General features: G+C 38.0%; 1 protein-coding gene across 4 annotated transcripts in view; it reads right to left on the minus strand.

Moving 5' to 3' along the window:
• Nucleotides 1–4,439: 4,439 nt before the first annotated feature.
• ENOX1 (ecto-NOX disulfide-thiol exchanger 1) overlaps nucleotides 4,440–13,463 on the minus strand; it is a 562,092-nt gene continuing 553,068 nt past the window's right edge. For all 4 annotated transcript variants that reach the window (XM_057707750.1, XM_057707751.1, XM_057707752.1 and 1 more), the window contains one exon: nucleotides 4,440–5,316. In XM_057707750.1, coding sequence (XP_057563733.1) covers nucleotides 5,185–5,316 — 132 coding nt within the window. In that variant the 3' untranslated portion in view covers nucleotides 4,440–5,184. The remainder of the gene's footprint in view (nucleotides 5,317–13,463) is intronic.

Raw genomic sequence — 13,463 nt, forward strand, 5'->3', positions numbered from 1 at the left:
CATATTATTGACTGGTTATCCCTAAGGACAGGAATAGACTAATAGTAGGGAAAGGTCTTAGCCTACTTTGCTTAAGATGATGTATCTAAAATACCATTTTTGTAGAAACCGATGCCTCCAGTCTCCCTGGCTCTGATTTGTGTGCTTTCTGCATGCTCTCCTATTTAATCACCACAGCGCTCCTCTGACATAGGTATTAACATTACTGTATCACGAATCTGGGCCTAGCACCTCCCTGGGGTTAAGTAATGAGTTTTAGTCATAAGGCCAGTGAATGTTGGGGCTGGGACTTGACTCTGACACAGACTGAACACTCTCCTACGTAGTATGAGAAATTGCTAAATGTTTGAAGCACAGAAATTAAAAAAAAAAAAAGGATCTACTTGAAAGCAGAAGAGGGAAATTGGAGTTGGTGGAGCTAGAAACATAATATTTTTAATGATCTGACATATAAACACATTCATTATAAACTGTTTAACGCTGAAATGTTCATGCTTGGTGTGCTACACATAAAAGTATAGTTTATTCAGATACTTATGACAGACTGATGGAATATACATGTGAACCTTTTACCATTTTGATATAAAGTGAGCCAAGCTATAAGATTTTAGGAGTCCAACATCTCTTTATTTTCTCAGTTTATGAGGAGAAACTATGAGTATTATGGTAAAATAGCTCACGTTTTTGGGATAAAACATCTTTTATTGAGTGTAACAAATAAACACAGCACCCATTTTTAGAAAAGGGTTTAAAAAAAAAAAAACCCTCAAAGGAAAACATCCCCAACCCTCACCAAGAGAAAAACAACTTGTCACATATCATATTCGTTGCATGGATATTTGTTTAAACAGTCTCGTTTTCTACACAGTTACTACCAACATTTTCTACTTTTGTCATTTCATTTTTATTACCCTCAATGAAAACGAGAGGCTTATCTAGATGGAAGCAAACTTCTCTACACTTTCAAATGTTGTTTTTGATTGTAGTATTTACTAAAAGTATCTGAGTACTTTCAAACACAGAGAACTGACTCTTCCTTGCTGCAATAGATAAAGGATACTTACGCCAGCAGGAAGAGTTCTCACACAATGGAATATTATTCAGCCTCAAAAAGGAATGACATTCTGACACATGCTACAACATGGATGAACCTTGAAGACGTTTAGCTAAGTGAAGTAAGTGAGACAGAAGGACAAATACTGTATGGTCCCCATACATGAGAGACCTAGAACGGGCAAATTCAAAGAGACCTAAAGTAGAAGAGAGGTTACCAGGGGCTGGAAGGAGAGGGGAGAGGGAGTTATTGTTTAATGGGTACATTACAATTTTTGTTGGGGGTGATGATGAAAAAATTATAAATGTAGTGGTGACTGGTTATGTACCACCGTGAATGTATTTAATGCCACTGAATTATATAGTTGAGAATGATTAAAAGGATAAATAGTATGTTATGCATATTTTACCACAATAAAAAAATTCTGTTTAAAAAAGAAGGTAAGGATTCTGCCAAGATTTTACAACTGAGGGAAAGAAAGTTCTAGCCTCTATTACTGGACCTAATACCTCAATATGTTCTGATTCAACAAATTTAGAAAGTTCCTGTGTGGGCTTTTCTTTCATTCATTGGGTTCATTCAGTCAGTAAATGCTTAAAAGTCATGGTAAGTCATGTCAGTCTGAGGGACTAGAGGGATGAGTAAGGGAGGTCTCCAGCCTGCAGGACATGGGAGAGACAGCTACATTCATATATGGTTAAAATACAGAGTTAAGGCTGCAGTAGAAATATACTGAAGTAGTAGTGGGAACACAGAAGAGGAGGTTCCTGAGGGGATCAGGGCTTCATAGAAGAGTTAATAATTGATCTGGGTTGAACTTTAAGAAGGAATTGGTTTGCTTTTTGTATTTCAATAGTATGCAGTACGTTATCACTCACATTTTCTGTCTTGTAATCTTGGATCTAAAATATTTTCAGCCTTTTCAAATATGTTGTAATTTTTTCCTTTTGTGTCTCAGCAAACTGGTTTCTGGAGGCAGAAAAACATCTTGGTTCATTCTCTGTCCTGCTTTCTCAATTATAAGTAAAACCACTTTGAGAAATAATTCAAAGTAAATGAGACATGCTTGGATCCCTCAAAGAGCTTATGATCTAATAGGGAGATGGGGCAAAGACAGCTGGGCAGTAAATACCTTAAGAAATAGTCAATGTGGGATGGCCGTGCAGAGGCAGGAGAAATGACTTCTGGGGAATGGAGGAAAGCTTCATGGCTGAGGAGGTTCTTTGTGTTTTCCTCTCAAGGCTGTGTAGTATTGTGACAACTAGATGTGAGTAAGGTCTTTTCCTTTGGATAGAAAGATATGAGCAAAAGCAGAAAGGCAAAAAATATTAGTCCTATTCAGGGGAGCAGTGAAAAAGCATGTCAGAAAGCCCCGTTGGGACCAGGTTACAAGGATCTCCAGACTTTCAGTGCTCTGCTTATTCTCAGAATCCAAGGACAATGATTTGTTACTGGGTAGATTTAGGAGAGAAAGCCCAGAGTCTTACCACCTGTACATGTGTGCAGGGGCTGGTGGAGAATAAAGGACAGTAAAAGCGGTGATCCAAAGGTGCTGGATGGGCATTGGGCTCACGGGAGCAGTGGGGATAGACTGAGCTAGAAGCATGATATAGAGAACAGAAGAACATGTTTTGGAGTCATTGGGTCCTGGTTTCCAATCCCATATTCAAAATTTTCTAACTGTGCACATTTGGCCAAATTGTTAGAACTTTGAGCCTCATTCTTAGGTGACAAATGAGGATAATGATACTGTCTATGTATAGGGTTATCCCGAGGGTTAAAGAGGATGGGGTGACAGACATTTGTAGACGGCCCTCAAAGGTAGCAATGTTAGTTCCTTCCCCGGGTGAGCTCTAAAGTCCCAGCTGAAACCAGGATGTGTATGAAATAATGTAGAAGTTTTTTTTTTCTCCCTGCAAAAATAAGTTATTCACATAATTGAAGTTAGAAAGTGGTGTCTTTTGTCAGATCTAACAGAAGGTTGCACCAACTCCTTTTCCTAATCAGAGTTCTAAGTTAGGGTTTACCTTGTGCAGTGTATCCTTTGGCTAAAGTGACTACAGCAGTACTTGAAAGTATGCATATTTGAGAATATTTACCAGACTTTCAATTTGCAAATTGTCTAGACTGTGGTACCTTCCCTTGTGTCCCTACTAGAATTTATGTCTTTATAACTACCACTTGACAGAATTCTTTTTTTCTAATTCTTTTTCAAATAAACCTCTTAGGTCTTCTATTTTACAATGAGGTGGTCTTCTATTTTACAGTGAGGTCATCTCCTTTCCGACTGTTGTATTCTTACTTGTGTCTCCTGACCTAGAGATGAATGTGTCAGGATGATGGTGGTAGTGGGCACTGACAGGTGGTAATGGAAAGGCCTCTAGTATTTCAACGTTTAACATGACGTTGATATTTTGTTTGAATCCCATAGCTCCGTTGTCACATCTTCCCTGTCACGTGGCTCACATCATATAGACGCTTTTGGGAAAATGTCTTTTCCCCATTGAACTCTGAGCTCATTAGGAGGGGGGGTGGGGGGGGTCCTTTCTTATTCAGCTCCATATTCACAGTGTTAGCACTGAGTCTGAACATAACGTATAGATATTTATGGGAGGCGTGAATAAGAACCTTAATTTATCAGGGCTCAATAAAAAGAGCCTGGGGACAGTAATGGCCAATAGGAAATTATGAATGTCTTTTCAGAATTTCAAAGAATATTCACCATTCAGCTGTCTTCCTAAGAAATATTTCATTTAAAATTAATATCGTGAATACTTGGCTTTTTGTGATTCTTATATAAGGAAGCTGGAAGGAGATACAGTTTAAAGCCCTATTCTACTTGTAATTAAAGGGAAGCCCAAATTTTCTCTAAATTGTTGGTCCAAGTGTGAATTCTTTAATTCCTTTTTTAACTTGTATGTTTTCTAGAAAAATATACAAATAAACCCAGGAATTAATAATATTAACTGATTGGCTGCTTTGTTCCTATGCATGAGGACACAAAGGTAAAATTTATGTTGATTACATTTGGATGTTATATCTTGGCATTTCAAATAATCTCTATTCTAATGCTGTATAATCTCCTTTCCTCAGTACTTTCCACTTTATGATTTTTATATATTCCTGTCTGAAATAATGTTTTGTCTCTTAATGTCACTCACGCATTTATTTAATCATTTAAAAATGATGGGCTATGAGATGATGGGACGGAATAATGTGAAAAATGTTTCTTAAGGAAGAATTAAAATATATCAAAGAATAATGTGCAAAACCAATATGGTAGAAGTCATATTTATTGAAAAAAATTAATATCTTTGCTATAAAATTTGTAACAGGAATATTTACTGAATGTTTATTTTGAATGCATAAACCTAGATATTACATACCAAGTACAAGACAGTAGCACTAGTTTTTCTTTTATTTACATTTTATGAAAATTGTTATGCAGTCCATGTTAAAAGAACTTATGATGGAGAAATGTTACATTAGAAAAATAATATTCTTGATAAAGCATTCTCAAGGAGTCCAATCACATTTCTGCCTCTTCAATAAGGCAAAAGTCCCTAAAACAGCATATAACTTAATTTACAAAATACAATAACTGTTCAGACACATATTCAAGTTTTCTTTTGGTATGGTTTTTTTTTTTCCCTCACTGTAAAATTACTTTTTTTTCTTTGCTTTTCTTTTCTTTTTTTCTTTTTTTTTACTAAAACAGAAAGACTTTCAGGAAAATGTCATTGAATGATTTCAGCTATACATTACATATACAACTCTGTAGCCTAGCAACAACCATTGCCACACCATCATTAGCTTTAAATATTTTGCTTGTGAGCTATTCTCAAATGTAGCATATTTTAAGGTTTTGCCATCATTATGACTGTGGAATCATTGTTTGGTTTTCATAGCAAACAGATCTGTCACAGTATGAAGCTTTGTTTGTTTTAGGGAACTGGTACACAATTACATTTCCACTCACAAGAGAACGCCACAGATGTAACTAAAGTCAGGGTCTGATGGCTCCATGAAGTTCCCTCGCTGGACCAACCCCAAACCTCCTGGGCTCACACGGCACAGCCCTGGCTGGGTTCAGGCGGTTTCTTGTCCAGAGATTTTGTTGCTGTTCACAGTTAGGTAGTTTTAATTCCTTCAAAGGCACACAACTTCCACCTTTTTTCCAGTGTTGCTCCCACACCTGTGAATTCCTGTTTAAACATGCGTGGCAACCTCATCAAAAGCGTTTCGATTTCATTTGCAGATATCTGTTAGAAAGGAAGAAAAGTCACTTTGGGGAAAGGAACTCATCTTAAAGGAGGCAGGGGGTTTAGTAAGGATGTGATTTCCCAATGAGACAGACCTGTAGTTTTCTACCTGGCTGTTAAGTAATGTCCTTATAAAAGGAGCATAAGTTAAAGGGCTGAACGTGACTAGCTTCATCAGCTCCTGGGCAGCTGGTGGGAGGGGGCGTGAGACAAGTGCCAGGTTCACCCTTCATATGGATGGCTACCTTATGGGCAGCACCATGCCTGAACACCCTCCCTAGATATAAAAGGAGATGGGGTGGGATTTAAGGCAGCTCAGAGCAAATCGATCACCACTTCTGGAAAGCTACCTCTCCTCTGATACAAAAGGCATCAATTTTATCTAACTTGGTGAGGGCCAGAGGGCACAGAGGTGGATTTCTTGCCACCCTAACTTCCTTCTCTTCCTTTAACTTTCACAGGGACTGGAGACTATAAAGGTTTAGGAATAAAAATGAAACCCAACACCCACAGCAATAAAGGTCTCAATGTCCAGTCATAACACCCAGCTAAGTTTTTTTAATGTAATTTTTTTCTTTTCCCAACTTTTATTGCATATATTTTTATACCAGTAATTCATTTTATCTTAAATAAAGAACAAAACAACAATCCTTTTACTCTAATACAGCCATTGCTCGCTTCCTGGGTTTGCATCCTAATCCGTGTGTATATATGGGGATCTCAGCAAGTTGACTGCGATCCTGGAATTGGGAGTCTGAAATTTCTGTTAAATTTCCTATCATACTATTGTTATGATCTAAATGACCCTACCAAGATAGTTTCTCTAAGTCTCAGGAAGTGGGGATAACAACATTTAGAAATGTTCAGTGAATAAGACATTATTTTTCATGGTACAATCACTATATGGATATCATTTTAGAGTCTATACTTTCCATTTAACAATTAGGAGATCAAACAACTGATACCACAGAAATACAAAAAAACCATGAGACTACTATGAACAATTTTATGCCAACAAATTGGATAATCTAGAATGGACAAGTTTCTAGAAACATACAACCCACCAAAACTGAATCAAGAAGAAATAGATATTTTGAACAGACTGATCACTAGAAGTGGAATAGAATCTATAAAATCAAACTAAACCAAACAAAACCTCCCTAAACAAAAGTTCAGGACCACATGGCTTCACTGGAGAATTCTATCAAACATACAAAGAAGAACTAGTACTGATCCATCTCAAACTCTTCCAAAAGACTGAAGAAGGAATACTCCAAAAGTCATTCTGTGAAGCCATCATCAACCTGATACCCAAACTAGACAAAAACAATACCAAAAAAAGAAAATTACAGGCTGATATCTTTGATGAATATAGATGTAAAAATTCTCAACAAAATATTAGCAAACTGGGTCAAAAGACTAGGTGGGTGACAAGGTGAGAAGGACTCATCTTGCTGTGGCTGGATTTGAAGACAGTGGCAGGGAGTCATGATTCATGGAACACAGGCAGCTTCTAGAAGCTGGACAAGGACCCCTGCCAGTGTTGCTGAGCCTTCCTGCATCACTCAGGATCCCAGAGGTTGCCCAGTTGGTGCTGAAGGATGCACAATTAGACTTCATTACTACTGTTTTGAAGGGGTGCTGTTGGGCCTGTTGATGTAGCATTGGTTTGTAAAACTTCAGTCTGTAATTAAGAGTATGTACATCATGATGATGGCAGAATAGAAAAATCTTGAGCTCACCTCCTCGCATGAACACACTAAAATCACAACTGCTGAACAACGATTGATAAAAAAGACTGGAACCTACCAAAAAAGATATGCTAATCCAAAGACAAAGAAGAAACCACAACAAGATGGTAGGAGGGGGTGCACGCAACATATAATCAAATCCCATACCCCCTGGGTGGGCGACCCACAAACTGAAGAACAGTTATATTGCAGGAGTTCTCCCACAGGAGTGAGAGTTCTGAGCCCCATGTCAGACTTCCCCACCTGGGGGTCTGGCATTGGGAGGGGGAGTGCCCAGAGCATTTGGCTTTGAAGGCCAGTGGGGCTTGAGTGCAGTAGCTCCACAGGATTGAGGGAAACAGAGAATCCAGTCTTGTAGGGTGCACGCAATGTCTTGTGTGCACCATGACCCAGGGCAAACGCAGTGACTCCATAGGAGCCTGGGCCAGACCTACCTGCTGGTCTTGGAGGGTCTCCTGGGGAGGCAGGGGGCAGCTGTGGCTCACTGTGGGGACAAGGAGACTGTTGGCAGAGGCACTGGGGAATATTCATCAGCATGAGCACTCCATTTTGGCACCAAAACCTAGCCCCACCCAACAGCCTGTAGGCTCCAGTGCTGGAATGCCTCAGGCCAAATGACAAACATGGCTGTAACACAGTCCCACCCATCAGCAGACAGACTTCCAAAAGACTTCCTCAGCCCAAAGCCACTTATAGACACATCCCTTGACATGGCCCTGCCCAGCAGAGGGCCAAAACCCAGCCCCACCCACCAGTGGGCAAGCATCAGCCTTTCCCTCCAGGAAGCCTGCACAAGCCTCTAGACCAGCTCACCCACTAAGGGGCAGACACCAGAAGCACGAGAACTATGATCCAGCAGTGTGCAGCACCAAGTCAGCAAATGCAGATCAGAATCTACCCTGGGACCGGTTAGTCCCTGGCCCTTGGGTGATAAGAGGAGAGTGTACTGCTGGGAAACACAGGACATCCCCTACAGAGGGCCACTTCTCCAAGGTAGAGAAACATAACAAACCTTTCACATACATAAACATACAAATAGAAATTTAGACAAAATGAGATGGCAGAGGAATATGTTTCTGATGAAGGAACAAGATAAAACCCCAGAAGAACAAATAAGTGACATGGAGCTAGATAGGCAGTCTACCCAAGAAAGAATTCAGAATAATGATCATAAGGATGATCCAAGAATTCAGGAAAGGAATGGGTATACAGAGCAAGAAGTTACAAGTTTTTAATAAGTTAGATAATATAAAGAACAACCAACAGAGTTGAAGAGTATAATAACTGATATGAAAAACACTAGAAGGAATCAATTGCAGAATAAATGAAGCAGAAGAACAGATAAGTGATCTGGAAGACAGACTAGTGGAAATCACTGCCATGGAACAGAAAAAAGAAAAAATAATGAAAAGAAATGAGGACAGTTTAAGAGACCTCTGAGACAACATCAAAATGCACCAACATTCGCATTATAGGGGTCCCAGAAGGAGAAGAGAGAGAGAAAGGGCCTGAAAGATATTTGAAGAGATAATAGATGAAAATTTCCCTAACATGGGAAAGGAAACATTCACCCAAGTCCAGGCAGAGAGTTCCAGGCAGGATAAACCCAAGGAGGAACATGCCAAGACACATGGTAATCAGACTGACAAAAATTAAAGACAAAACAAAAATATTAAATCAAAAAGAGAAAAGCAACAAATAACATATAAGAGAATCCCCATAAGGTCATCAGCTGCTTTTTCAGCAGAAACTCTATAGGCCAGAAGGGAGTGGCATGATATAATTAAATTGATGAAAGGGAAAAACCTACAACCAAGAATACTCTACCCAGCAAGGCTCTCATTCAGATTTGACAGAAGAATTGAAAGCTTTACACACAAGCAAACACTAAAAGAATTCAGCACCACCAAACCAGCTTTATAAGAAATGCTAAATGAACTTCTCTAGGTGGAAAGGAAAAGGCCACAACTAGAAAAAAAAAAATGACAAAATGGGAAATCTCACCAGTAAAGACAAACATACATTAAAGGTAGAAAATCAGATATCTAAACCAGTAATCATGATAGGAGAGTACAAATGCAGGATATATGGAACACATTTGAAATTAGGAGATCAGCAACTTAAAACAATCGTGTGTGTGTGTGTGTGTGTGTGTGTGTGTGTATAGACTGCTTTATCAAAACTTCATGGTAACTGCAAACAAAAAATCTAATAGATATACACACAAAAAAGAAAAAGGAATCCAAAGAACACTAAAGATAGTGATCAAGTCACAAAAGAGAACAACAGAGGAAAGGTAGAAAAAAACCTACAAAAACAAATCCAAAGAAATTAACAAAATGGCAGTTAAGAACATACATATTGGTAATTACCTTAAATGTAAATGGATTAAGTGCTCCAACCAAAAGACACAGACTGGCTGAATGAATACAAAAACAAGACCTGTATATAAGCTGTCTGCAAGAGACCCACTTCAGCCCTAGAGACACATGCAGACTGAAAGTGAGGGGAATGGAAAAAGGTATTCCATGCAAATGGAAATCAGAAGAAAGCTGGAGGAGCAATATTCACAGAAGACAAAATAGAGTTTAAAATAAAGACTGTTACAAGAGACAAAGAAGGACACTACATAATAATCAAGTGACCAATCCAAGAAGAAGATAAAACAATTGTAAATATATATGCATCCAACTTAGGAAACCTCAACACCTTATAAAAATATATAAGGCAAATGTTAACAGACATAAAAGGAGAAATTAACAGTAACATAATAATACTGGGGGACATTAACACCCCACTTTCATCATTGCACAGATCATCCAGACAGAAAGTCAATAAGGAAAAACAGACCTTAAATGAAACATTAGATCAGATGGACTTAATTGATATTTATAGACCATTCCATCCCAAAGTAGCAGAATACATATTCTTTTCAAGTGCATATGGAACATTCTCCAGGACTGATCACATGGTGGGCCACAAAGCAAGCCTCGGTAAATTTAAGAAAAATGAAATTATATCTAGCATCTTTTCCAACCACAATGCTATGATATTAGAAATCCACTACAAGAAAAAAACTGCAAAAAAACACAAACACATGGAGGCTAAACAATATGCTAATAGTAAACAACCAATGGATCACTGAAGAAATCAAAGAGGAAATCAAAAAAAACCTAGAGACAAATGAAAACAAAAGCACAATGATCCAAAACCTATGGAATGCAGCAAAAGCTGCTCTAAGAGGGACGTTTATAGTGAGACAAGCTTACTTATTTTCTTAAATAAGAAAAATATCAAATGACCTAACCTTACACCTAAAGCAACTAGAGAAGGAGAAACAAACAAAACCCAAAGTTAGTAGATGGAAAGAAATCATAAAGGACAGAACAGAAATAGAGACTAAGAAAACAATAGAAAAGATCAATGAAACTAAAAGCTGGTTCTTTCAAAAGGTAAACAAAATTGATAAACCTTTAGCCAGACTCACTGAGAACAAAAGAGAGGGCCCAAATCAATAAAATTAAAAATGAAAAGGGAGAAGTTATAGCCTTCACCACAGAAATACAAAGGATCATGAGAGACTACTAAGAGCAACTATACACTAATAAAATGGGCAACCTATGTATAACAAAGGGAGTCCAACTCGAGGATGGAAGATGCCTTAGAGGACTGGGGCAGGGAGGGTGGGGGGGGACTCGAGGGGGGGGCGTCAAGGAAGGGAGGGAATATGGGGATATGTGTATAAAAACAGTTGATTGAACCTGGTGTACCCCCAAAAAAAATAATTAAAAAAAAAATGGGCAACCTAGAAGAAATGGACAAATTCTTAGAAAGGTACAATCTCCCAAGATTGAAGCAGGAAGAAATAGAAAATATGAACAGACCAATTACCAGTACTGAAATTGAATCAGTAATTCAAAGACTCCCAACAAACAGAAGTCCAGGACCAGATGGTTTCACAGGCAAATTCTACCAAATAGGAGTTAACACCTATCCTTCTGAAACTATTCCAAAGAACTGTAGAGGAAGGAACACTCCCAAACTCATTTTATGAGGCTACCATCACCCTGATACCAAAATCAGACTAAGATACCACAAAAAGAAAATTACAGGCCTGTATCACTGATGAACATTGATGCAAAATCCTCAACAAAATACTGGCAGACTGGCTCCAGCAGTACATTGAAAGGATCATACACAATAATCAAGTAGGATTTATTTCAGGGATGCAAGGGGTTTCAGTATCCACAAATCAATCAGTGTGATACACCATATTAACAAATTGAAAACAAATCATACAGTCATCTCAACAGATGCAGAAAAAGCTTTTGATGAAAATTCAGTACCTATTTATAAAAACTGTCCAGAAAGTGGGCACAGAGGGAACATACCTCAAAATCATAAACGCCATATATGACAAACCCACAGCTAACATTATACTCAGTGGTGAAAAGCTGAAAGCTTTTCCTCTAAGATCAGGAACAAGACAAGGATGTCCACTCTTGCCACTTTTATTCAACATAGTTTTGGAAGTCCTATCCACAGAAATCAGAGAAGCAAAAGAAATAAAAGAATCCAAACTGGAAAAGAAGTAATACTGTTACTATTTGCCGACAACATGATACTATACATAGAAAATCTTACAGATGCTACCATAAAACTATTTACTAGCCCTCATCAATGAATTCAGTAAAGGCTCCGGATACAAAATTAATGCACAGAAATCTGTTGCATTTCTATACACTAACAAATATCAGAAAGAGAAGTTAAAGAAACAATCCTATTTACCGTCACATCAAAAAGAATAAAATACTCTGGGATAAACCTAAGGAGGTAAAAAACCTATATACTGAAAACTAAGATGTTGATGAAAGAAATTGAAGATGACACAAACAGATGGAAAGATATACTGTGTTCTTGGATTGGAAGGATCAATATTGTCAGAATGACTATACTACCTAAGACAATGTATAGATTCAATGCAATCCCTATCAAATTACCAATGGCATTTTTCACAGAATTGGAACAGACATTAAAAATTTGTATGGAAACACAAAAGACCCCAAAAAGCCAAAGCAATCCTGAGAAAGAAAGTGGAATTGGAGGAATTAAACTCCCTGACTTCAGACTATACTATGATGCTACAGTCATCAAAACAGTATGGTACCGGCACAAAAACAGATCAATGGTACAGGATAGAAAGCCCAGAGATAAAATAGATGTATGGATCAATAGAACAGAATAGAGAGCCCAGAAATAAACCCACACACCCACGGTCAATTAATCTTCGACAAAGGAGGCAAGAATATACAATGGAGGAAAGAAGGTCTCTTCAGCAAGTGGTGTTGGGAAAGCTGGACAACCTTGTGTAAATCAATGAAGTTAGAACACTCCCTCACACCATACACAAAAATAAACTGAAAATGGCTTAAAGACTTAAATATTAGACATGATACCATAAAACTCCTAGGAGAGAACATAGGCAAAACATTCTCTGACATAAATTGTACTGATGTTTAGGTCAGTCTCCCAAGGCAATAGAAATAAAAGTAAAAATAAACAAATGGGACCTAATTAAACTTGAAAGCTTTTGCATAGTAAAGGAAACCATAAACATAATGAAAAGACAACCTATGGCATGGGAGAAAATATTTGCAAATGATGTGATGGCCAAGGGCTTAATTTGCAAAATATACAAACAGCTCATTCAACTCAATAAGAAAAAAAACCAAACCACCCAATCAAAAAATAGGCAGAAGATCTAAATAGACATTTCTCCAGAGAAGATATACAGGTGGCCAATAGGCACATGGAAAGATGCTCAACACTGCTAATTATTAGAGAAATGCAAATCAAAGCTACATGAGGTACTACTTCACACCAGTCAGAATGGCCATCATTAAAAACTCTACAAATAACAAATGCTGGAGAGGGTGTAGAGAAAAGGGAACCCTCCTACACTGTTGGTGGGAATGTAAATTGGTACAGCCACTATGGAGAACAATATAGAGGTTCTTTAAAAAACTAAAAATAGAGCTACTACATGATCCTGTAATCCCACTCCTGGGCATATATGCGTAGAAACATAATTCAGAGCAGCACCATTTACAATAGCCAAGACATGGATGCAACCTAACTGTCTATTGACAGATGAATGAATAAAGAAAATGTAGTATACAACAAAATACTATTCAGCCATTAAAAAGAATGAAATAATGCCATTTACAGCAACATAGATGGACCTAGAGATCATCACAGCCAGAGAGAGATGGCTACTATTTATAATTTATGTGTCAAATATAAAATGTGACAAAAATGAACCTATTTACAAAACAGAAACAGACTCACAGACATGGAAAGCAAAGGGGAAAGGGGCTGGGGGAGGGATAAATTAGG

The sequence above is a fragment of the Hippopotamus amphibius genome, chromosome 14 (genome assembly GCF_030028045.1).
Source record: "Hippopotamus amphibius kiboko isolate mHipAmp2 chromosome 14, mHipAmp2.hap2, whole genome shotgun sequence".
NCBI lineage: Eukaryota > Metazoa > Chordata > Mammalia > Artiodactyla > Hippopotamidae > Hippopotamus > Hippopotamus amphibius.